Source organism: Copidosoma floridanum, unplaced genomic scaffold (genome assembly GCF_036245765.1).
Source record: "Copidosoma floridanum isolate Cflo_tuat_1 unplaced genomic scaffold, Cflo_Japanese_pri ptg000001l, whole genome shotgun sequence".
Lineage (NCBI taxonomy): Eukaryota > Metazoa > Arthropoda > Insecta > Hymenoptera > Encyrtidae > Copidosoma > Copidosoma floridanum.
The window spans coordinates 7,994,520-8,019,921 of record NW_028321878.1 but is presented as its reverse complement, the minus strand read 5'-3'; the positions used below and the strand labels follow the sequence as shown (position 1 = coordinate 8,019,921).

Sequence of the window (25,402 nt, the reverse complement as noted above, 5' to 3'; positions counted from 1 at the left end):
AGACGTCGATGTGCTGCAACGTCTCAGTCGTGTACTTACTTATTCTTTCTCAAATTTTTTTTTTGTTGTTCAATCGTTCTCAATTATTTATAAACGAATTTTGAAACCTTTTTTTATACAAACGCTGAATCACTTGACAACAGAGGGCACTGAAGTATAAAAACCGGTAACACTGATGAGGTAACCAATTTTTTATTCGATTCGTTATTTTTTTAATATAAATTATCGAAAAGTTTTATTGGAATCAGTAAATGTTGTCAATCATCCGCAAATTTAAACTGTCTCTATATTGTTTTACGAGTGTGGCATTTTCATTGATGTCAAGCCAATAAACGATCATAAAGAAATTTATTTGGCTTCATATGTACGAGGATAAGATTTTTTTTTGGTCATTCGTGGATGGCAGTGGTATCTGCATTTGGAAATCACCAGACAAAGTTCTGCTGTCTCAGTGTAATGAGAATATTACGTGATGAAGGTTGATCTTATTTCAAAAAACATGAACGAATCATTTTAATGTCATCTTTCGTACACTAACTGATAAACTTTACATTATTTTTTTTGAAAAGCAAGCCGAAACCATTTTAAAATTTATATTGTTAGCTTAAAACTTAAAAGATGAGTGAGTATTTTTTCGAGCAGGGTTCTGAATGATTCAATTAAATCTCAATTCAATTACAATTTCATGAAGAATCGAAGTTAATTTTTTACTTGATTCATATATAAATTGAAAATATCAAATTCAATTCTTAATCGAAACAAGTGAATTAAACGAAATTTTATTATAAATTGAAATTTGATTTAATAAAAAATTAAATTTTATTTTTGATGATTAAAATAGAATAGTACATTTTATTGGTCACTACAGAAGAAGCACTGTTATTCAAGTTTCAAGAAACATTTTACGAAACAAGTAAATCTATTTGTTAGTAGAAAACCCTTTTAATAAACGATTGAGTTTGATTTTCGGTTGGAATTTTCAATCAAGAATTAAACTAATTGTTAATTAAAATAAATTTTAATTGAAGATAAAATTTTAATGATAACATTTTAATTAAGGAATTTTTATAAAACGATACCTAAGCCAAAAAGATAATAAATAATTAGTAAAACACTATTTTTCGAAAATTTTCTCCCAACAGTTTCATGAAATGTAAAAAAAAAAAAAATCTATAAAACAAAAACATCTGGCGAACAGTAACGAAGCTCGTGGTATGTCTACGATAATGGTGCACATTTTTTTTAAATCAATATTTCTACAAGTAAACTAATTGATAGTTTCAAATTACAGATAACGACTCGCAAAAAACATGACAACTCATTATAGTTGAAAAAAATATCTAACGTAACGAAGCAAAAAAGCTCGTAAAAACGAGAACGAGCAAGTTTTTGCGTCAGTCGCGTTTTCAAAGAGACGATTGTACCTACTATCTAATCAAGTGTACAGTACGCGAGAACCAAAGTAATTTCATTCACAGAATACAAATTAGATAATTGAACAATAAGCAGCTTTTTAAACCAAGTAAACTCTACGCATACCTATGATTATCGATGGTACAGTTGGTACTGACCTTGATCGCGATTTCCGGCCCGCAAGGTATGCTTATGTAGCCCAACGGAGCACGCAAGCTATAACTTTTCGAGCTTTCGCGTTGTTGTTCTGTCTCTGTTTTGATTCTCCCATGTATATACGAGGCAGACTCCTACATACCCATCAGAAGTCGCGCGAAGGAGAATAAGAGGAAACGAGGCCAGCACTCGCCAGTCAGTCGGTCGTTGCGATCGCGCGTACTGCGGGTATATCGCTTTAGTTGCACCGCGTGTAGAAGTGGATGCACGAGATACTCGAAACAGTATCGGCTCATCCGCTTACCCGATATACGCCTATACTTACTCGAGATCGAGTAAACCGCTCGTGCGATATGGGATCTGTAGCCGATGTGTAGTGTGACTCGGCTAACACTGACCACTTTTTTTTTTTGCACAAAGGTGCTATTTTTCGAAGGCTGTTAGTGAGCACGTGTTTGCAGCGGCTACTTTACGAGGTGATAATTTAATTATTGAAATGTTTTATCTATTTTCGTTATGCGGGTTTTCGGGGAATCGAGGGTGGAATTGTTTTTTGCGAGGTACCTTTGGTCAAATACATTCGCATAGGGTGATCAATCATGAAATTTTTATGAAAGATCCTTGATATTACAAAAGTTAGATGTAAAGTAAAGTAATTATTCGCAATCATCATCTACTACAATTAGTATACATATAATTTTAATTAAAAAAGTTTTTTGTTGGTATAGAATTTATGAGTTCAAAAAAAATCTGCTACATTTTGGCTCTTGCGGTGTCATATGCATACAAAATTTTCATAATTTTTTAAAAGTAATTTGCATGCACTTCGTTTCAGAGTTTTTAACAGTTTTATAAATTTTTTCTAGAACTAATTATTTACACGATCTTTATTTGTGTTTTTTGAATGAAAAATTTGTAATGTTCAAATAAATATGATTTCTATCCAATTTAACCAAGAATAAGATCATAAGAAATTATTGAAAATACCTATTTAGCTTTTACTTTGGTACAAAAAATATAATAAAACTGTTTAATCCCGTCATAAAAGTTGAAAACAAAATTTTTTTTTTAATTTTGGGATACTCAGAGTTATTTTTCGGATTGACTTATATTATCTATTTATTTTATTTATCATACGAGGAAAAAGGCAATTGTGGTCTTTTGTATTTTTTTATGGTGCTTGTATTAACTGACTGGTCTCTAGCGGACTGAATGAAAGAATGAGAAGTGACTTGACTGATACGCTATTCGAATGGAACCCACACATAAATATGTACACAAGAAATTCCAGAAAAACATATGTTCTATAGTTAAAAAAATAATAACAATAAAAATAGAAATTTCATTCAGGTAGAATGTTAATATTTACAATGGTAACAACGAATCAATTAATGGGAATGCATCATAAATTTTATTACATGTATTGTTATTTTGTTATCATTTTATGTTCATACAAGACCATTTTTTTTTTTTATGTTTGCCTGTTAAACTTATTTTTTTTCTAGAAAAAAAAAAAAAAAAAAAATGCGATGAATGAAAACACTCCAGATTTGTTATCAATATATCCCTTTTTTAAGCAAAAGGTAATCAAAAACAAATAGCAAGTTAAAAAAATTTTTTAATCTTGAAGCAGCCTTTGTTAAGAAAAACTACAAACAAAAAATCATGTTTTTTCAATACCTCAAAAATTCTGAAAATTTTCAAACTATAACAGCAATTTTATAAAACTTAAATCTACCATATATGACAAACAAGATAATTCTAGTTCCATACGTCAACAAAAAATTAAATTTTAATTTTTTATTAATTCTACTACAAATAATTTTTCGTAGAATTACTCCTATACAAGCAATAAAAGATAGTCTGGATTATGCAGGAGTCGCTTGTTGCGCTTTTATGATTACCACTGGTGTACAAAAGAGCTCCACGTGATGTGATTCACATGGATTATAACTGTATCGTTGAATCCCACAAAGCCGCGTGATGCTATTATTTCTTTTGTATGATATATAAATGTTGTGTGGGTATTTATTTACCTAGATGCGATGGGTATTCACGCCCCGTCTCTTGGGATGTCGATGAAATGCGAGATGTTTAGTACACATTATTTATCAATTTTTTTTATTTTTCAACCAAATTAATAATTGATGTCGTAACGATTGATGGACGTTTTTTAATTGAGTTGATATAGATAGGTTATTCTTTGGATGTACATTTTTAGCGAGATTTTTAGTCGTGAAATGTAATATTTTACAGTGAATTCCATGACAAAATTAATAATAAAGAAAAAAGTACTTCAATGCAACATCTACTTTATGTCTTTATAACGTGTACACACGTCTGACCGCCGAAGCACAAAAAATAAACGAAAAAAGAAATCCTTGAATAAATTTATTTGAACTCCGTGTTACAACTCCATTTATTTCGAAACACTCGACCAAACTTATTCTCCCTTTCGACGGTCAATGCACCTACAGTTTCTCTTTTTCCGCAACAATACGCACATTGACACTCAAACAATGTTAGGAGTCTCATTGTCCTGTATTCCAAATCGACTAGTTTCCACCACCTGCTCAACCGATTTAAAGTTTCGTGTAACTAAATAAAAAAAAAAAATAAATAAAAAGTAAACCATAAAGATTGTCCAGCACGAGATACGACGTATTCGCGTACAACGAAAGTACGTGCACAATGAACGAGTTAACAAAAGAAGGAATAACTAAAACAAACACATCACGTTTTTTGATGTAAATCTTCATAGTTGAAAAAAAAAGAAAAAAAGAAAGAAGGTATAGCGTACAACTACAATTTTTTTTTAAAGTTTGGGTATTGAAATTCAGTAAAAAAGCATTTATTTCTTTGACCAGAACCTTTATACTGCAGTAGAGACAACACGACTATGCCAATTACAAAAAAAGAGACACTTTCGTCTCAAAAGAGACGACTGAACTTGTAAGGTTTAAATGAGCTTCGATTTAATTAAATAGTCAAATAAACTTATCACAAACCTTGTGCAGCTTGAATATGTATTGCAAGACAAAACAAACTGTATGAGCGCACTTCGGAATAGACCATAAAAATTCATGTTTTCTCAAAGTCCTCGTTTTCTCGAGCAGTACACATTCACGTATATAATCATAAAGTTCCAGAGATTCAAAGTTACCTCAGGATCGGCACTGAGTTCTAACGCAGAATGAAAACCAACCATGTTTAGCAAAATATATAAGGTTGCGGTATCGAGAGAAGGGACAGCTCGAATAACAACAATTCATATACCCATCGCGAGCTCGAAACTTTCGAGTACAGGTACTCACTCCTAGCGTGTAATTGTACCACCACTGGCCAGCCGAGCACCAATGAAACATTGGCCGGACAGCAAAATTTTGCCTCGGAAACTTTGACGCTACGGTTTGCTTGAAATTTACGTCCACCCCGGACTGTAGCGCCGAAGGGGATTTATCAATTTTCGACGAGCTGTCGTGACTTTGATATACGTATGACGCTAAAAGTCGAGAATTTACGTATAGCTCAACCCGATCCCCGGATACGTGGGTGTTTATTAAATGATATAACGTGCATTAGCATCGAATATCAAATTCAAGCTACATTACGTATCAAGTATCCAACGGCTGGTGGGTTTTGTGCTTGCACGGTTATCTTGAGACTCAATTAAACGACACCGATCTTTTTTTTTTTTTTTTTTTTTGACTCGCTGATAAACGATAGTTTTGGCAGATGGTAAATAGTGGTTGGTAAGAAACACATTGGTGGAAATTTTAATAATTTTTTTCGGTGACCACCAAAAGGTGGAATTGGGGCTGTTTGGTGAGCAGTGGCATGCGCGTACCTGAAAACCAGCTAGCCTGAGGAAAACGACGTCCGGACAGGCGGGTGGCGCCGCGGCCCTGAGCAGTTCGGCCCCAGCGTCGTCACGGCGGCCCAGCCTTGACAGTGGGCCCTCGTGCACGGCCAAGTGGAGACGGGCGTTGCACAGACTCAGTTCTCGCACGCTCGTACAGCGCAGCAGCTCCGCAAACACGGACAGCGTCTCCGATTCCTGTAACAAAGAGGAGGTTTTTTTTTTTTTCATTACTATTTCTTGTGAAATTTTATTTTTTATTTTTTGTATACAAACGGTTCATTGTCAACAGTGTAAATATTGGTGGTATACCGTCCCAAAGAGAGTCAGTTAAAAAAGTAGAGACTTTTCACTTTTTCAAACGTAAAAATTAGGGTGAAATGAGTAAAACGTCCATAATAGTTAAAATGTCATCTTTTTACAGTACTTATATTGTAATTATCATCATTTTTTTTCCTCCTAGTAGATTTTCGAGTTTGGGCTGTGGGAGAGAAGTTTTACTTGCAATATAGTAGATGCGATTTTAGATTTTGGAAAAAACCATATTGTTTGAATAAAAATAAAAAGAAATTCTGGTGGCAAGGTAAATTAAAGTATTGAAAATGTTGTGTGGAATCCCCTTTTCGAGTGCATTAAATGAAAAGGCAATTGTACACGAGATTAAGATAAAGTAATGCTGGGTAATGAATGGATTGGACTTTTAAAAGATTATCGACAACGTTATAGAAAAGATGTTTCGGCTTAAAATGAACTTTGATATTTTTCATAAATAATTTAACAATTGTGGTCTCAGAATATACTTACTGTTGTTAAAGAAAGATTCGTGTCAGTTTAATTTAGTGTTTAATGTAAGAGAAAATTCGTGCTGAGTCAAGAGTACATATCGTTTCGTTTTTCAATTAAAACAGGCCCAAATTACATCAGGAATTTTAAACTCACTCAGGGAAACAAGGAGCTTTCGAAAAATAAAAAGTAGGATGCAATCAACTTTTGGCGAATCGAAATTTGAGTATAGTGCCAGCTCTTAAATGTTGTTACCGGAGGTGAATCGTGCAATAACCACAAAAGTTTATTGACCATTTCTGGCAAATATTTGCGTTCGAAATTGTTTGATCAATGTACATAGCTTGCAATACGCGAATACATAACATTAATTAATTTCATCACTAAAATGCATGTTTCATCTCGCTCGAGTATTCCCTAAAGCGAAGCAGATTTTTTCTCCTTAGTCGACGCACGTTGCAATGTATTTTTTTTTTTTTTTTTTTTCATCGGTTTATTATTACTCGGAGTTTTTTTCCCATCACGCGTATTCCGGCAAATGGAAAGCACTTCCCACATAAAAAATCAGGCCGTATCATGATCTAAAAAGGAATCAAATGAAATGAACATAATCCCAGTTGTAGCAGGTTGGTCGCGAAAAAAGGTACGAAAAATTCGTCCATCAACGCAAAAGAGTATTATAATCCGCCCAGCAGCATTCGCGAAATCTGCGTATCGAGTTCCCCTCGACATCGGACATTAAAAGCTCGTCGAGCGGAAAAAAGAGCATCGAATAATAACCCCATTAGTACATCTGCTGTTCATGAAGGAAGAGATTCGCGCTGTTTTTTTTTTCCCCGCGATATGGAGACATTCTGTAGTTACCAGTGGTAGGCGAAAATATCTAGCCATTATCATGGTGCTGAGCACTCGAAAGGGAAATGGCGTGGCGGTGATATTGCAGTCTAGAAAATTCCGAAAGAGGAAGGAGCGAAGGCCTGTCGGTGCTCAAAAAGGAAAAAAGGGGGGAGGTAGAAGAATATACGAAGAAAGGAACAACGGAGAGGTCGTATATGACTCTCGGGCAGGGAACCAAGGCCGACTTAGTTTATCGTCGGATGTAGTTTTCTATCTTATTTATTTATTTTTTTTTGTTTCACGACGGATGTAAGCCGCTTTTTTTCAATGATTCCAGTTTTCGGTCAGAAATTTTGAATCATACCTGTTGGGTGGTTAACCGATCGGTGTGGTTGATGGTTGTATGACCTTACGAAGATTTATTATAAATTAATCTAGATGGTAGGTTGAGTTTATTTGCTATGATACGGAGATTTGTGTTGAACAAAAATGATGTATCTTTTGAGTTTACAGTTTTTTTTTAATTTTCATTCTACAAGCTACAGTGCAATCGTCAATAACACAAATAACACAATAATGTACTCGTCAAAGTTTCAATTTTCATTTGCATCTAATTTGTCAGGGCTTATTTTATTTTGATTGGAGTGAGAGTTATCAGGAAAAACTGTTTAAATAGTCAACGCGTCACAAGTAACGTGCACTTGTCCGAACGGAAATATTAGAAAAACATAAAAAAACAATTTACAATGAACAAAATTTTATGTTACAATGTGGTAAATTTACGTACAACTATATCGATGTAATAAGTATATTTAATTCATACAGCACAAATATCTCCATTTGTTATCATGTAGTAAAACACAATTCATCCACTCGATCATTTTATAATAAGGCCTGGCTCTAAGTAGATATTGGAAGTATACCAACTGAGAGCTCATGTTTGAAATTTTATCGCAAAACTGATAAAGCGATGTCTGTTAAATGTTACTTGTTTTTTTAAATCTGCTTCATCTGGTTTTCAAACCGTGTCAGCGAGACTTTCCAACAAACGACACAAGTACACATATATATCAACAATGCAATAATTTTCCGAGGCGGCGACACGTGAGTGCGTCCAAGTTGAAACGCACCCGACACGGAACTGCGTAATTTCCACATAAACAAGCACACCCAGCCCATCGGCTTGGGTACGTACAACCAAACAATAAAGACAGAGTCGGCGAATCGCGAATGCAGAGGTATAAAGATATCGCCGGCAAGAGAAGGCGGTTAGCGAAGGGGAACGGGGCTTATTTTCCCGGCTGGCGCGTCTGCCTGCTCACCCGCGCTTGGCGACGCGATTGAAATTGAGAACGTGTCTGGCGAAATCGAATTTGTCCGGAAGCACGAGGTGCACCTTATATATACATTTCCTTTCTCTTCTAAGGCCCCAGCCGGCTACAGTTCCATATACACAGCGCCACGAGATAAGGAAGACGGAGAAGAGATAAGTTGGGGGTTTTCCTCTTTTTCTTCTTCTTCTTGGGCCATTCGTTCTTCTTCAATGCGATTTCTTACTCTTAGATCGCTTCTTCTTTCGTTCCTTGCATTCTTTTTCTTTTGTCCGTCGTACCGTTGACTGTGAACAGTATACTGCATTCGGTTCTCGAATAGCGGATTTACGCGCTATTGGTTCGTTTTACGAATTTTAATTTTATTTTATGGACAGTGTTTCTTTATTCCTAGAAATTTTCATAAAATTTCAGCTTTTCAAATGGAAAAAAAATCGATACTATACTGCTTGAACTGATCAATTCGCGCGATCGCGTTCTGTGTATTGTCTGTCGCTCTCCTAAGGAAAAAGTCAATAAATTACATTTTTTCAACTTATTATAATTATATAAACGATATTCTGTACGATGTATCGAAAATCTGATGTCACGTGACGTCAATCTAATCGATTTTCCTACGACAGTAGAATCTAAAAACCATATTATTTGGCGATACGTCGCACATATTTTCGTTTATCTGTATTATTTACTCCGTTAAGTACGAAGAAGTTTTCGATAACAGAAAAATGTAGGGTTGACACATGGTGTGCGTCCACGAGGGATCCCTTGAGTCCCACTTTGCAAATCCCTCGGATCTAGTGCTTGTTCTGGTAGACATGCCTTATCAGGTACAAAATCTACTATTTCGTGCAGACATACGGTTCATGAGACATATAGTATAATACTACTTGCTTTCAAAACACAACAATAAATTTTCATCTCGGTCCCTTGGCACTTCTACGAATTTGATGTATTATACTTTTCGTTGCATTTATTTTGGGTACGTATGGATTAGGTTTTTCTATGAGTACTACATGAAACGTCATCTATGGTATAAAACGTACGAGAATGATAAAATAGAAATTGTATCAAGTCCCGAGGTAAGGCGGATATTGTTTTCAGCCGAAACGGGGTCGTTTGCTGGTAACATGTAATTATGAACTTCCATCAGCCCGTTTTTGATAGAGACGTCTTTTCAGGAGCTTTTCTAATAAACTTCGACTTTAATTTGTTCGGCACTGCCTTCACAAAAGCGTTAAAGTGAAAATTCCTATTTTCAGTTTAAATTACTTTTCATCATCGAAAATTGTATATAGGAGAGACTTGAAAAAAAAAAAAAAAATGTTTTTCACCTTTAGATAGATTAAAATTTTTTTTTTCTATTTATGTAATTATATCTTATAACCAATACTTCTAATAAGTTATTTTAATCAATTTTTTTTTTTTTTTTTTTTTAAGAAATCAACCTGAGAAAATTGAAGTAAATAGCTGGTTGTTTATTAATTATAAATATTATATATTATTAGTGAGACTCACAATGGTTTGGAAAATTGATGTTAAAATATACACTTGAAAAATTGCAAATCAACAAAAAATACAAAAATAGTAACTATATATTATACTCTTGGTATAAACTCTCGAAGACTGATTTTTAAGCTTTTATTTTTAGAAAACTGTCTACGCATGAAGGACATTTTTAAACATTTTAATTTATAACTAATTTAGATTTATTTATTTTTTTTTTTTTCTTTTATAAAAACAATTTTATGCGAGCATAAGTCTGACAATTTACGTTGAAATTATCAGAGACATCAAGTTACTGGCAGCTCTTTTGAGCTTCTGCATTAACATAAGAAGCGTGGAGCTCAAAGTTTCCACAAGAAAACCCACTAAAGTGAGGAACCGTACGATGTAATAAATTTCTACTAATTAATTGTGTTAATTAATTTAGTTCAAACACACAAAGGCTTTTGTGAACTTTGGAATTTTCGTTCCTGATTTTCACCGCTTTTTATTAAAGTAACGAAAGGAGTTCTCAGTGTGGATTTTTTCATTAGAAAAAAATTTATTTTTCTTGTTAAAGTATAATTAAATTGAAAAAGTTCAAACACAGTGGTATAAAGAATGAATATTTCACCTCCATATATTGTATTTTTACCTACAGCTTTAAAAAAAAAATTGAATCTTTACCAAGTGTAATTATTATTTCGCATGTTGATGGCGAATGAGAGCAGGGTACGCTTTTTTGCACGTTATTTAAAGTTTCTGGTAGCTCAAAGGTCGCCAAGTCAAACTCACTTATTAAATAACTGTCTTCTAGAAATACAATGATCTACATGTATTCCGGAAATAATTTAACTAATTTTTTGAATGAATTCATAATGATAGAAATGTAAATTTATTTAAATCTTTATTTATTTAAATATATGTATCAAAGGCAATAAATCTTCAGTCTCTCATTTGAATGTCAGCAACGAAATGAACAACGTTGTGGGACCGTCAAGTAATCTGTCATTAATGGACGTACCGAAACTAAATTGATTATATATATATACATTACACACTTGACAAACGTGCAAGCACACAATTTTTCCATATTTATCAAACGATGTTTTCGAGCGACGCAACATGCAAATTTTTCGGGGATTTATTTTTTTTCACAACAGATCTTTTTTGAAAAAAATTCTAGTTGCACAGCCTTGGTAAATCTCCAGGAAATGTCATGTGCAGGACAGAATTTTATTGTAAGTTAGAGAAAAATAGTGGATTTATCGTGCTTTCCTTTACCTACCGTACCAGAATAGTCGTTAACATGAAAAAAATGCAAAATTTGTTCAACTCACGTCCGTAAACAAGAGATATAAGTGTATACAGACAGCTTTACCCAAGATGTTATCTCAGCGCAAAGGTAGAGCGCTCTAATGGAAAATTAATCCCCTTTCACCCACACACGGACTTATCCAAGTATTACTGGTATATGAAGTCACGTAAATGCACGAGTGACGCCTCTCTCGACTTAACAAATGTAAATGTGCCAAGGCTCGGATATAATTATGTGTTCGATGGTGATAGACAGGTTTTCTCGTTTCAAGAAGTTTCGAAAAAGGCATCCATATGAATGGTTGGCCACATTAATTAACGCGAGATGGCAGATAACTATCGTATGTGCATGAGAGCTTTGATGTTTCGGGCTTTGATATCAGATCATAATTATTTTTTACCTCAAAAGATAATGTTACAGTACACGTGACTGGTGGAAGAAAAATTTTACTCAAAACTGTTGGGGAAACAAGTGGTACCTACGTATGAAATTGCAGCATCAGATAATAAAATGAAGCACCTTTTACTGATTGCATTTTATACTTGCGATTGTGCATAGTGTACTATATAGTTGGAGAAATATTTTTTATTTGAATTTTTACAGGACTATCTCAAAAAAATTTAGTGTATTAGCATGCCGACTCTGATTTACTTGGCTTAACAAACTGTATTTCACAGTTCGCGGACACGTGTCTTTTTTGTACTATAAAGATTTTATCATGTTTACGTTAATTCCTGCTGGCTAGGATAAATCATGCTGTAAAAACCAAAGAGTTTATTTTGCTCACCCGGTAGCTTCTACACGCATAAGTTTTTCGTGAAACAATAAGGGATGATTTGATGGTCTAATAACGAAAAAAACCAACGACAGAATTAAAATGTAGTTCATATGAAGTAGACTAAACTCTTGCACATACGGGACAACTGATCAGTTGTAATGATAAACAAAAAAAGTGTCGAAACATATACGACAAACGAGCACGTTGAGATGATTTTTTTGGTCGTCTCGCGAATCACAGTCGACAAATCAAAAAGACCAGATAAGCCTTCTCGACATTAATGTAACACCCTGTAATATGTAAAAGCAAAAAAAAATCTTAGCTCTCGATTCACAAGATCCCAGAAATATCCATGATTTATTGATATCCGCAAAGTAATATTCCTGCTGTAACGTATGATCTTTAATGTAGACGAACACCAAAGTGTGCTTAAGACTCGGGGGCTCTTATACACATAGAGTACGGGGTTAAAGCTCCCTCGTGGATGGAAAGGGGAGGAAAAAAGCAGAGAGCATCAGGAGGATCGCACGAAATGGACCGCGGCTCAAAGAGAAAGGGCTGTGAAAGTTTATAAAATACAAAAGGAAGATGGAAGAGGTGGGACGGGTCGGGTCATTCCTGACATCACCTGTGGACACTTTGAGGATTTTTTTCTCTCAAATGGTGTATCTTTAGGGGCCTGCAAATTTAATCGAGTGCTCGAGGTGTGGGAGCAAAAATAGCAACCTCGTTGAGATGTGAGTGTCGGTGGTACATGTACCGATTACTGTGCTGCACCTCCTGATCCCTCGGTCGAAGAGGGTTGCGAGTGGGGGAGGTGTTGGATGAATGTGTACTTAGTTGGACAGCGAAGAATGATTGTGCTTGTGGAAAGTCGAGAGAGCTACCGGTGGAAAAGGCGGAGAAAATGGAAGCTACGTGGGTGAGACTTCATTTGTCCGGCTTGACCCAACGGCTTATGTCAGTTCGTTTCGGGAGAAGGGCTGCACGGCAATCCAAACAGGGACTTCCAAATGAGTCTTTCTCATACGAGACTATAAGTATACAGTTGCTTGGCTCTTTAATCTTAGATTTTTGCGTAGTCTGTGAGGCTAATTTGGAGCATTAGAAAATGTCGCTTGGCATTTTTTTTTGTTTTTTTTTTTTTTTTGTGGCATGTATAATGCAGAGAGCAGCAGGCTTTTTGGATTATTCCTTTAAAAAAAAGTGTTTACAGCTTACAATCTTTTTTTTTTTTTTTTTTTTTTTTAATATAGGGCTATCTTACAAGAATTTCAAAAAAAATTTCACTCTATCACTCCAACGATCTGCTAACAGATATTTTTATTGTATGATTATTAGATTTTGTTCCATAAAATAAAATTTTAAAAAATAAATAAAACACGAGAAAGTATAAAAGCACTCCCTCTCTTTATAGTCTTACTTTTAGAGATGACCTCCTTTATTTCCAGGAGTTGTATCTCCCTTCTTGACTTTTCCTTCTCTTTAAGGCCTAGCCCCTCTTACTTTTCACTCTTACCCGTCTCGAATTTCCAATCTAATAACCACCCCTAGCCTTTGGGTATAATGGAAAATTTTAGGCTGTCATCAACTCTGATAAGACTCTACTGTTTGGGGGACGTAGGTTTGTAGCGATTTCGTTCCTCGCTTGTGAAATATTAACCAAAAATTTTTTATGTACATTTATTCATGTATTATAACAAAGTATACAAGATTTTACGTTGAGAAATTTGAATACGGATGGAGTTATAATAATGATGTTGAAATTGATTTGAGATGACTGAAATGTATTATTTTTTAGGAATTTCAAATTTTATTTCAAAGTATGTAACTGTGATTGGAGCGAAAGTAAATACACGCATTCACGTGATCCTAATTTCAGAACATTTTGGAACGATCCAATTGATGAAAAAGAGACACATCAATATCATCTTAAGCTAAAAATTTTAAGTAATTTAACCGAATATAAATAGACACATTAACGTAATTTTCAATTCAAAGTAATGCAAACGATCAAAAAAACATCCTTGTTCAGATTTTGATTAAGTTTTATTGTACTAAACAATATTGTTTAAAGTGGCTGATATTTTTGTGTGATCTCATTAAAAGAGAAAACATATAAACTTTAACTCAACACAATGTCACAAAAGTAAATATTTTAACGTAATAACAGTTTTAATGTAATGCAGTAAACGTCAACGGGTGCATCAACGTAGTTTGAGGTCAAATGGTTCAAATTTTTACATTCGTTGAATTTGCAATCAAAAACTATTTATTTTAAAATTTATTTATGAACGTACAAAGTTGATTGTTACTAACTAAATTATGAGAAATACGAAGAAGAAATATTTTACCACCCTTCATACGATTCGTCCTTAATATAGAGCAAGTGATTCGAAGATTAAATACAGCAAGAACCGAAGCTTTGAGCGTATGTACGTTATTATATGATATACTGTACGTATGTAGGATACGACGTACTCGAATAAACAGAGAAGGAAAGGAAGTGGGATAATCACCGCTAATGGCGGGCGATCAATTTGGCTTATCTGTGCGAATGTCGGGCTCTGATGTGGGCTTCAGGCATCCTTTTTGAATCCTCGACTCCTGATTTTCAAGATTTAGAGTCTGACAAAAATTAGAGCTACAAAAGTTCAACTAACGAATAAATCAGACATCAAAAATCTGCATAAAAGTGAATGGATGTCCTTTGAGAATGAAATATAAGAAAGAAAAAAAGTTGGTACGATTGAGGCTAGCAATAGTTGCTAAATGCGCAACAGACCACACATGAGATCAGTGCCCCAAAACCCATCGGGTGTAGGATTTCAGTACCATTTCGGTGCTCTACTTTGTTTTTGCGAATTGGAAAAGGAAGGTTGCATTTTGCAATTACAACTGTTTCGGGATTTACTGTTGGGCTGGAGATTGGGAAACTTTGGAGTGGAAAAACCGACCTGATTTTTTTTGTCTCGATTTTCTCGAGTTTTTCAAAAGTGTAGTTGAATTTTGTGGAGTATGAAGTAATGTTCTGGCTTGATTCCGCGTCGAGTGCCATCGAGATTCCATAAAGATTTTTTCATTGTTTACCAAATAAATTTATCCTTTACGGCGCACAGTTTCAAGACGTCACATCCACGCAATGCCTTTAGTACGAATTGCAACTCTCAAAATGGAGGAATTAAAACGGAACTTTGACGGGTAATCAGGTATTTTGTTTTTAAATCATAATATCCGCTCGAACCTGGAAGCAATTGCTTTCCCAGAAACAATTTTGAGAAATTTGTTTATAACAACTTTATATTGAATATCACCAATTGCCAATGCAATGACACTCCGATGGGATGAAAATTTCCTGAGTACTTTGTTGTTTGTACGCAGTATCCCAAACGGGAATGTCACGTACTAATTGATTATTTTATTGTTTCTTTGTTTTTTCTCACGTATTTGGTAACGTGAAATCCATCATCTCCTGCCAACTGAACCGAGTTGACTCACTCCACTTTTGCGTACGCAACGGTACTTGGTCATTTTTAACTCGCTCAAGGCAAATATTCAAAAGTACCGTATATACTGTAAACAGTAACAAACAGTAAGAAAAAGCTTCCTATTTAAAGTGGAGGGGGGATAAAAAAAAATACAAATTAAAAAAAAACAGAGAATCTCGATTCCACGTAGTGGTGCTAATCGAAAGATAATCCAGCGCTCGGCCCGTGATACCATTAATTTCAAAGACACAATTTCTAAATGGACTCCTTCGAGTATACGATGCATCAGCAGGGATGGGATTGTATACCCCTGCCGGCACGGCTTCATCGCGCGAAAATTGAAAGATCAAGCCGATTACCTATCCGCGAAGGCAGCGAAAATCGAGCCAAGTAGCGTAAATATTTGACGGGTAAGTATATGAACGTGAGAAACCAGGGCCGCCCGTAGAAGAGCCTCGCTCGCTTGCTCGGTTGTTTGCTTTTTCGGTTGCGCGTGTTTTACGCGGATAGTTATCGCGGCTGCGCTCGCTAACTCCTTGCGAGGCAAACAGAGCTGAGAAAGCGAGATCGAGAGGGTGTTAATTTTTACTTTTTTTTTTCTTATACATCGTGTACCTACAATGTGGTTGGAGGCTTTGAGCTATAGTCAATCGATATGGTTTTGATTTTTCGTGTGGATTATTTTTGGTACGATTTTGATAGTTCTCGACTACATGTGGACGCGTCTCATGAATAGTCGAATGTTGCATTGATATTTTGTGGCCACTATCTAAATACTTACAGCTATTATTATTTTGAACTGTACTTTAAAAATTTGCTTATTGGAATTTTTCGATGAATATGAACTATTAATTCAGCTGCCGATTTACCACATAAAATAGGATTGTTTTTACTGGACGTCCTCTTTTTTCAAGAATATCGTATACAATAAGTTGAATTAACATTTATTAAATGTAAAAAGCCGAAAAATGAATTACACGCGTACTTAAATGCCTCCAGATTACTGTCATTTCATAAGATTTAAATTGTATTATAAAAAACCCTTTATTAGAAAGTCATCCGATAAACTTTTCGATGAGAGTGTCATCTAAGTTAACTGACTGGTAGGAAATAATATAAGCAGAGTCTACTCAAAAGTCACTTCGTCACTTATAACACACACACGAGCCACCTCGATCCCAACTTTTAGAATCTTAGGGGTGTGAAATTTCTTTTGGCAGACTGTACAGTTAATTCAGAATCTATTTCAAAATCGTTAGGTGAAAAGTACTATTTTAGAGGAGCTTTTTTTCTCCTGCATAAGAAGGTTGTAAGTATTAGACAATGAGACTGAATTTTTTTTTGTATACAGGGAGAAAAATGTCTTGAAAATAAATAGACGAGCGTAATAAAATATACCAATGCAGTAGAAACAAAGTCTTCGCGAAAATTCCGACCTCTCGAGTATACGCCAATTCTCTTTATCACCGAATCTCGAGCGAGGGACCGTAGAATTCCCAATAGTCATTTACGGCTCGCAAGAGCTCATCCGCGGGCCTATATCTGCGAGTATGTGGAGCTGCTCCTTCCAGTTCGTACATCATTAATATCGGCGTTTCACGCTTGAATCGACACTCGCAATGTTCCCCGCCCTCGTATACACGGGCAGACTGCGGAGAGAAATCGCTGGCGCCGTGGTGTGTACCGTATAGAGCCGGGGCTCGTAAATTTTGGGGCGGAAGAGGACCGTCACGCTGGTGGTTTCGCCGACGAAATCGTCCGGCAAGCCGTGCTTTTCCGATGCTTTTTTTCGGGGAGGAACAGTGATACGGAAGAGCGAATTTTTTAAGACTCGCTGCTGTAAGAGCATCGTCTGTAATGACTTAGTTTGGGGGTGCGGTTTAGGAACTTTTCGCAGATTATTTTTCTCTCGTGTCCGAAAAGTCGCGAGGGTAAGAAATTTTTTCAACATTCGTGTCTGTAATTACAAAATGGTATAATAAGACTGTAAAATAAAAACAGAAATTTGGGCTTTAGATTCGTGTTCAGTGACCCAAAAGCGTTTAGTACGCGCTTCGTAGTTTTTGCATATTTTACTTTTTTTTTTTTTTTTTTTTTTTTTGTGATTTTCCCTCGAATATTCAACGATAAAATAAGAAAAAATTAAAAAACACCTTTTTTGCTGTAATCAAGACAACGAATGCATAAATGTCGTTTATTTATTAAAAAAACATGCTTTTTATAATTTTATTTATAAAAATTCGTCTTGATATTTTTACGGAACCAACCTCTTACCCTCACTGTAAAAGGACTTTTTGGTAATTTTATTCTTTTATTACCAAAATTGTTACTTAAATGAGACTTTTAACATGATTAATTCCGATGAATAATAATTTAAACTACAAGTTGATTATGTGATTCCACTGCAAATCTTATTTAAACGAAAACAAATTTTTTTATTTTAAAGAGTCTAATTTTCATCTTTTACATATATAACGTACATTAAATATCATAATTCTTAATGTTTTTTGTACATATAATTAAAGTCACTTAAAATCTTGCAAAATCATACTAGAAAAACGTTGATACAACTAAATAAATAACTGATCATCAAGTTACGTTTATTGTAACTTAATATCATATAAAAAAAAAAAAAAAAAACTGGAAAAACATATCTTTTTTTTAAATTCAAAAACCGCATGATAAGCTGTAAATCATTTTAATTATTGGATTTTCCTTTTGCTTGTAAATGAACATGATATTGCCTTTATTAACGAGTGGGTACCGAATGTCTAATTATTGCCAAAGGCTCATGCTTTAGTAAAAGCCGATTACCGTTAATCAAGCATGTACGGGCAAAGTCGTTTGGCTCTCTAATTTATTGATTATATACGCAACGTCGAGTACAGATTTATCGAACCCGTGTCATACAGTTATTTTTGTCATATTGGCTCTGCTGAAAACCATTTATTTACTTTTACATAATTATGTCACGAGTTTTTATTTTGCAGTTCTATTTATATTGTTGTTTTGGTGAGTTTTTTTTATAATTTGTAGAATATAAAATTAAGATACGGATTTTTTAAATATTTATGAGGTATTTTGTCTATAAGTCGGTAAGATTAAATTATATCTTTATACTAAAGTCTCTTGTATCAGGAAATATACTTTGCCTTCAATGAGAAGAAAAATAAGAAAACAACTCAAGTGATCAATTCATTAAAAGTTTAAAAAAAATTTCTAATAATTACTTTTATTCTATACAGTAATAAACTTCATAGATCTGTAAAAAAAAGTTTAACAAAAATTAACTGATTATAATAACTTTTTAGACTTCTAAGATGATTATTATAAATTATTTTAATAACTATTTAAATCATTACTTGCTTCATTACTTTATGAAATTTAATAGTTGTTCTTGATTTAGTCGCTGAGGCTTGTAAAAAATGTTAAAAATATAACATCCATTTAATCTCAACATTAATTTTTTCTTTGAATATTATTTCATGCATCAAAAGTTGCAATTATGTTTCTTTAAAAAAACAACAGTAAATAAATAAATAAAAGATAAACAAACAAATAAATAACAAACGAATTATTCATTATTTACTGTACCGTTCAATTTTTCGATTACATCAATCTATAAAATTATATTATAATATACCTTTCCTTGTATAAATATAAATAAAGCTTCATTGGATATACACGGATAGGCACCGATAAAAATGAAAAAAAAAAAAAAAAAATTGATGATTAAAAATACTGAGGAGCATATTGTAAGTTCTCATAAATCTTTTTTGGTATGAACTTATAATTTTGTAAATGGTTGCGCTTTAGTGATTATTGAATTGATGAATTGATTAATCAATAAAGATCTAGAGATCAAGTAATATTACTGTCACGCGAATGATCCTATTTCTTTCGATGAGCTTATCTTTATTTTTTATTTGATTATCAACATCTTGTAAGTCATAATACTAATGAAGAATGAACGATACAAATCATTTACTAAATTCTTTACTTTGGAATGGGGAAAAAGCGAGGTTTTTATGTAAAAACCAATTTTTTTATAAAAAAGATATTTATGTCTGGCTCACACCCCATCAAGATCTTAGAGTAACCTTTTTTAACCTCGTCCTTGTTTATTTTAGTCAATATTTATGATTTACATTTTTGGGATATGTACATTTTTATTTTTCATAAAATTTCATAAATTTATTTCAAGGACCACTTCTCATATAAATAGTGCAATTGTGTCTTCGAAAACTTCTTAAGATAAAAATAAGTGCTCTTCCAACGTTAAACTAATTTTTTTCCTTCTTTATCGATATTTAAAACGTGCAAGTATATTGTCATTGTCACGACAAAAGTTCTGGCATCGTCAAAGCTTATTCTTACCGTAAAAGTGTAGAAAAAAAGCAATGGTAAAAAGAACATTCGAACAACGCACTAAGTAGGAACACTTGTATGCAGCGAGAGATCGAAAATGAACGGAAGCAAAGTTTGTAAATTGCCAAGATGGAGTAAACGACCGGAGGGGGAAAGAGATAGAGAGGTCAGAGCAGCCGTTGTGAAACAAAGAAAAAAAAAGACCAGGAGAGAGGAATGGAATGAGCTGAATAAGGGGGTCATTTCTTTTGTTGCCGAAGTTGGGAATCAGTCGGCACCGACTGCCTTGGGCCGCCAGTCTGTTTATACGTTGGCGTAGCCACGCAGTGTACAGTTAGCGCACGTCACGTTTATTCCTTGTAAAAGTAGCTTTTATTATCATTATTTTTTTTTTTTTAAGGATAAGAGATTTTTTTCTGTAAAATATCATGTAAGAAAAAAAAAATTATTATTTTTTTCGGTCAGTTTAGTACAATTATTGTAGTGGTCAGTTGGCTCGGACAGTTCTGTCAAAAAAACTAGCATGTGAGTAAAACTTTATTTTTAACATGCCTCTTTTGGATACACTTTTTTTTAACACAACAAAAGAACAAAAGTCTTTGATAACTTTTCAAACTATTAAGAACCAAAAGGACTATTCAACCAAGTAAACAATTAACATTCGAAAAATTCCACCTCTCTCTCCATGAACTAATCACGTGACGAGCTATGAGTTTATTTTGCGAGATATCCCTGTTGGGTAAAATAATTAAGATGCAGTTTCAAGCTATTCAGTAACAAAAGTACCCTTGGTAAAAAAAAAAAAAAAAAAAAAAACTTACCTCAATCCTGAAGGTCCAGCCCTCGAGGCTGAGCAAACGAAGGGTCGAGTTGCGAGCAAGCGCGTGGCAGAGTAGCCTGCACGGGTGGTCGTCGAGGGCAAGACGGGGACTGGCGAGATCGAGCAACTGGAGGCAGGGAGCCTCGGCCAGGGCGAGCACCAGAGGCATCACGTCGATGGGCCTTGAGGCACCCGCTGCTCTCACCGCGTCCAGATTGCGCGCTCGTCTGATCGTCTCGCCCAGGCAGGCGGCGTCCAGGCCACCCAGCAAACACTTGGATACGTTTAGCGAGCGCAGCTTGCAGTTGGGCTCCCTGTGGTTAAATTAGTTTTTTTTTTATTTTTTTTTTGATACTCATGTCGAATATACTTTAGTCTAAGTTTTAAGTTTTTTAGGTTTAGCAGTTATGTTTCCTGATCATTGTGATCGTAAAGTTTTTTTTTTTTTTTAATTAAGTGCTAGGAGTAGATGAGTTTCATGTGAGTCTCCTTTGAGCCACTTTATCATTTTACATATTATTTATTAACACTCTTTTTCATTGTTTATTTAACATTAAAGTTATTTTATAAGGAAAAAAGAAAAAGAAACGGTTAAAAAGTAATCCTGAGTTTTTAAAATGTATAAAAATCATGATAGACAAAGGGATACAAAATTTTTTGTGCAGTTTTATATCATGCATGTTTTTTATTGTAACAAGTAAATACTACTAGTGGCCTCTCGAATGGTATTTTTCCGAGTTTCCTAAAGAGATAGGAGGAACCTGTGCTGATCCCAAAGGGAAAAGTAAATATCTTTACAGGACTTTCCTCCATTTCCAAGCACTTTGCCAACTTTTTTTAGTTTACTTTTTGTTGTCGCGATGGAGTATGCTTTCAAGTTAAAGAATATGACTTTATGATGCAAGATTTACATAGGAAATTGCAATCCTTTATTTGAATTTTGCTGATTTTTTTTTAACTTGGTAGTATAAGTTAATACAAACGAAAAAAAACTTGACTCATTTTTAAATGCCCCTAATAATTATATTTATTAGATAAAATACAACAAATGTTACTACAGCATACGAAAATAAGATACCGTACGACAAGAATTTTCATGCATACAGATATGTATACTCAATTGTTTTTTAATTTTTTTTTTCTCTTTCTGATTAGTCTAAATTAAAAAAAAAAGTTTGATATTAGTTACGATAGTTACAACGTCGCATATAAGTATTACTCATAAAAAAAATTTCAGACGAAGAATTTGACTTAGCTTTTTGTACACCTAATATATCTAAAATACAGCTGGGTAATGGTTCAGAGAAGTAGTACATAAGCTACGAAAAATCAAAATGAAGTAGAAACCTAAAAAGTTTTCACGATTCGACTGAAATTGTAAAGTTTTTTATTTTTCTTACATTCGGAACATTCTTATTTCGTTCCACGCAATCCAATTTATTGTTAAATATTGTCGAGTAACTTGATTAATTATAAATTCGAGACCTTTCCTAGCATTGAAAATTTCTAAACGTTTAATACCTATCAATGTATTATTTGGTGAAGTATAAAAATCATCACAGTCACGGTACATCCGAAAAAAAAAAAAAAAAAAAAAAAAATTAAATAAGACAGATCCAAAGCTACAACTGACCTGATAGCATTGAAGATCTCGTGAAAGCCGGTACCCTGATGGCTGACGACGTCACAGGCAGGTAGAGGCGACAGTCCAGGTAGCCTGTGGCACAGGACGCTGTCGCTGTTGCGTTTGCTGCTGCCGTTGCTGCTGTCGCGGTCGCGCTCGTTGCCACTGGTGCTGGGTAAACTGCCGTTGCCACCTGGCACGCCCACGCCGAGGGGCAATCGTGGCAAGGTCGCCGGTCGGTTCGAGCCACCATAAGCGGCTAGAGCACCTCGTGGAAGGGACGAGTAGCATCGATTGTTCGCCGGTAGGCTGCCGAGGGTACTTGACGCGCAGCCACTGCTCCCTGAGCCGGAGCCCGAACCTGTGTGGCAATCGTTCATTTTTTATTCTTATTTTTTCTTTCAGTAGTTTTTTTTTTTTTTTTTTTTTTTTTTTATATTTATGAGCCCAAAGGTGATTGGTTATTTTTGTCAGGTGCTGAAATAAGTTTATTGGGCGATCGAATGAGCAGGTTGAGAACGGCTGAAGCTCTTGCACTTTCTTAAAGTAGATGTTGGGAAAGTAAGTCCCGAGGTAAATTTATTATCTGATATCTCATCGGATTTTCTTTCCACAAGCAAAAGGCTGTTATACTCAAGTTAATCTTTTCCCAGATGATTTTGGATTTTTTTCTGGATGTTCAACGATTTTAAAATATCTTTTTTTTCAACTTGAAAAAGGTTTATTAATTTTACTTGATGGATAAAACATGAATATTAGTCTCACTGTTCATGCTCTAAAAAATGACAAGCATCAGGATTTTTTTGATTCCCTAGTTAAATGTTATAGAAAAGGATACGTCATAAAAAAAGTACTTTATACTTTTACGCTGTGTATTATACGATATTTTTACACTTCAATTTTATACTCGATAAAATGTTACGATTTTTGTACGTACAAGTAAAAGTTCCCAAATACCTAGAATTAAAAAAGTTTCCCATTGATTACTGGATGGAACTTAAATTTTGTGGATTTATTGAAGTAATGAACATTTATTGGTGAAATGGTCCCTACAAGATTTATACTTTTGTTAGAATGTGCAATTATTAATGTAAAAAGTACTAATGAAGTCAATAGCATTAATCAATCGAATGTGGGATTCTGATATTTTTTCAAGTATTCATTAAAAATAAGAGATATCCTTTGAAATTATTCTGTGTCAGTAGAATTGAATCTGCAACGTGCTCTAAAATACAGTAACAACAGTCAATCATTACAACTTTACTAGTAGTCAGAGACTATAAAAAGAAATATTATAATTAAATGGTTCCCACGTTTCTTCATAAACTCTGGTAACGCGTGAATTGATACTCCTCTTGGAAACAAGTTGAAGCAACTTGGATTTGTACACGTATTGTAGGTAATCATTAACTCCAGTGGGTGAGTGCACCCAGAATATAGTAACTAACAAAATGTGAATATCTTCTTATTAGTGCTAGTACAATATTGTTGCGTTTTCAGTTTCCAAATAACGAGGATGTACTTTTTTTCAAGTTTTTAGTTTATTTAATAGTTAGTTTAAATTTTTGAGACTAAGTTGTCTACAAGTATTTCGTCATTAGAATACATTAAAAAAAATCTTTTTTAGAATGTGTTTAAGAAAAATTAAAAGCTAAAATTTAATATTTGTACTTTTTTCCATTCAAGGAAACAAAATTCAATTTAACATAGTGTGAAAAAAAAAGAATGAAAAATTCGTATAAAATACAATTGTATTCCATTTTGCATATTTCAGGTCTTTCTATCAAAAAATAGAAAAATTAAAATGAGAAGTTATTTAAAAGCATGTTTTCTTTAAAAAAATCTTCCCTGTGATTAAATTTTTACAACGTTTTTAAGTATAGAAAATGATTTTGAAAAAGAATAATAATTGTACTTTGAAACTTTGCCTAATGCACCTTTTTTATTAATGTATTAATCATTTAAACTATTGTTAATACGATGTCAAGGCTGTACGGCCTTACGAGTTCAAGGAAGAGTAATAAACGCAAAATTATTTTTTAAAATGAAATAGAATTTAAGAAAATTATTTATGCTATTCTATTTATCTTGATAGGTACATAAGTAAACAGTGCACATAATTTTTTCAACCAATCTTTTTTTTTTAAGTGTGAGAAACATTTTTTTAACGAACCCATCACACTCTTTAATCGGATATCTATTAAAAATTCCTAAAGAATTGTCCTTTTCTTTTTCTCTTATTTAGAAGAAGTGTAGCTTAAAATTATATTGCCAACAATCATAAAAGTATCTCTTTAAACTTAGGATTCTAATAGGCACTATTTTTTGTTACAGAAGATGGCAGTCCAAAGGCAAAGGAACGTGGTCGATAAAAGATGGCTTTTTCGATGTATTATTTTATCATTTTGTTGTATTTCGGTGTCACAACAATATTCGATTAGTACGTTTATTTTATTATAAGAAACAACTTAGTATACAATTTTTATAAACATTTTTTAGTGATTTAAAACACCATTTTTTATGTTCAACCTTTTTTTTCTAGTTATTAATGTTTTCATTTATAGATACAGCCTATCACAACTTTTGCTTGTCAACTTTTTTACTTACAATTAATTTCACTCATAAAGTCATGTATGAATGGCAGTTGAGTAGTACAGAAACTGTGATTCATCTGAATTTGCATGGAATGTCTATTAGAATGTTTATTTAACTTTTGCATGTTTGATGTTAAATAGTAAAAATAATATTTAGTTTAACTAAATGTAGGAATTAGTTAAGGGTACAAAAAATCATATTTAATGTTTTAAAATTAAGTTTAACCAACATTACTCAAGCAACATAGTTTTAATTTGATTTAAGCTTAACCTTTATATTCCACTAATATAGATCCAATAGAAGGTATAAAGCAAGAAATAAATAAGGTCGGAGACAGTATTAAAGGCGCAAAGAATACGGTTAAAAATACAGCCGAAAACATAGTTGATCGTAAGATTAAGTTTAATGTTGACTAATTAAACTAACACCATTAAATAGTATAAAGTTTGTAGTATTGCTTGTATTGAAGTTTGATTCTAACAAATCATAAAATACGTAAATATTTTGAAATTAACTTCTAGTGCAACTTTTTTAATATCTGTTTGAGAGT

The 25,402-nt window shown here is 33.7% G+C and overlaps 2 protein-coding genes across 6 annotated transcripts in view; one reads left to right on the top strand and one right to left on the bottom strand.

Moving 5' to 3' along the window:
* The window catches only part of LOC106639778 (uncharacterized), a 179,218-nt gene that overhangs the window by 2,118 nt on the left and 151,698 nt on the right, over positions 1-25,402 (bottom strand). Inside the window, exons 9-11 of the mRNA XM_089594616.1 lie at positions 22,267-22,618; positions 20,635-20,947; positions 5,417-5,626 (exon numbers count right to left, since the gene is read on the bottom strand). Of these exons, the coding sequence (XP_089450742.1) occupies positions 5,417-5,626; positions 20,635-20,947; positions 22,267-22,618 (875 nt within the window). The remainder of the gene's footprint in view (positions 1-5,416; positions 5,627-20,634; positions 20,948-22,266; positions 22,619-25,402) is intronic.
* LOC106639822 (sphingomyelin phosphodiesterase-like) overlaps positions 63-25,402 on the top strand; it is a 28,658-nt gene continuing 3,318 nt past the window's right edge. Inside the window, exons 1-3 of one of the 5 annotated variants that reach the window (XM_089594629.1) lie at positions 63-180; positions 24,592-24,697; positions 25,144-25,242. In XM_089594629.1, coding sequence (XP_089450755.1) covers positions 24,595-24,697; positions 25,144-25,242 — 202 coding nt within the window. In that variant the 5' untranslated portion in view covers positions 63-180; positions 24,592-24,594. Of the gene's footprint in view, positions 181-1,800; positions 2,046-5,614; positions 5,643-24,591; positions 24,698-25,143; positions 25,243-25,402 lie in introns of those variants that run through there. The other 4 variants (XM_089594634.1, XM_089594625.1, XM_089594640.1 and 1 more) reach the window with 4 other exon arrangements.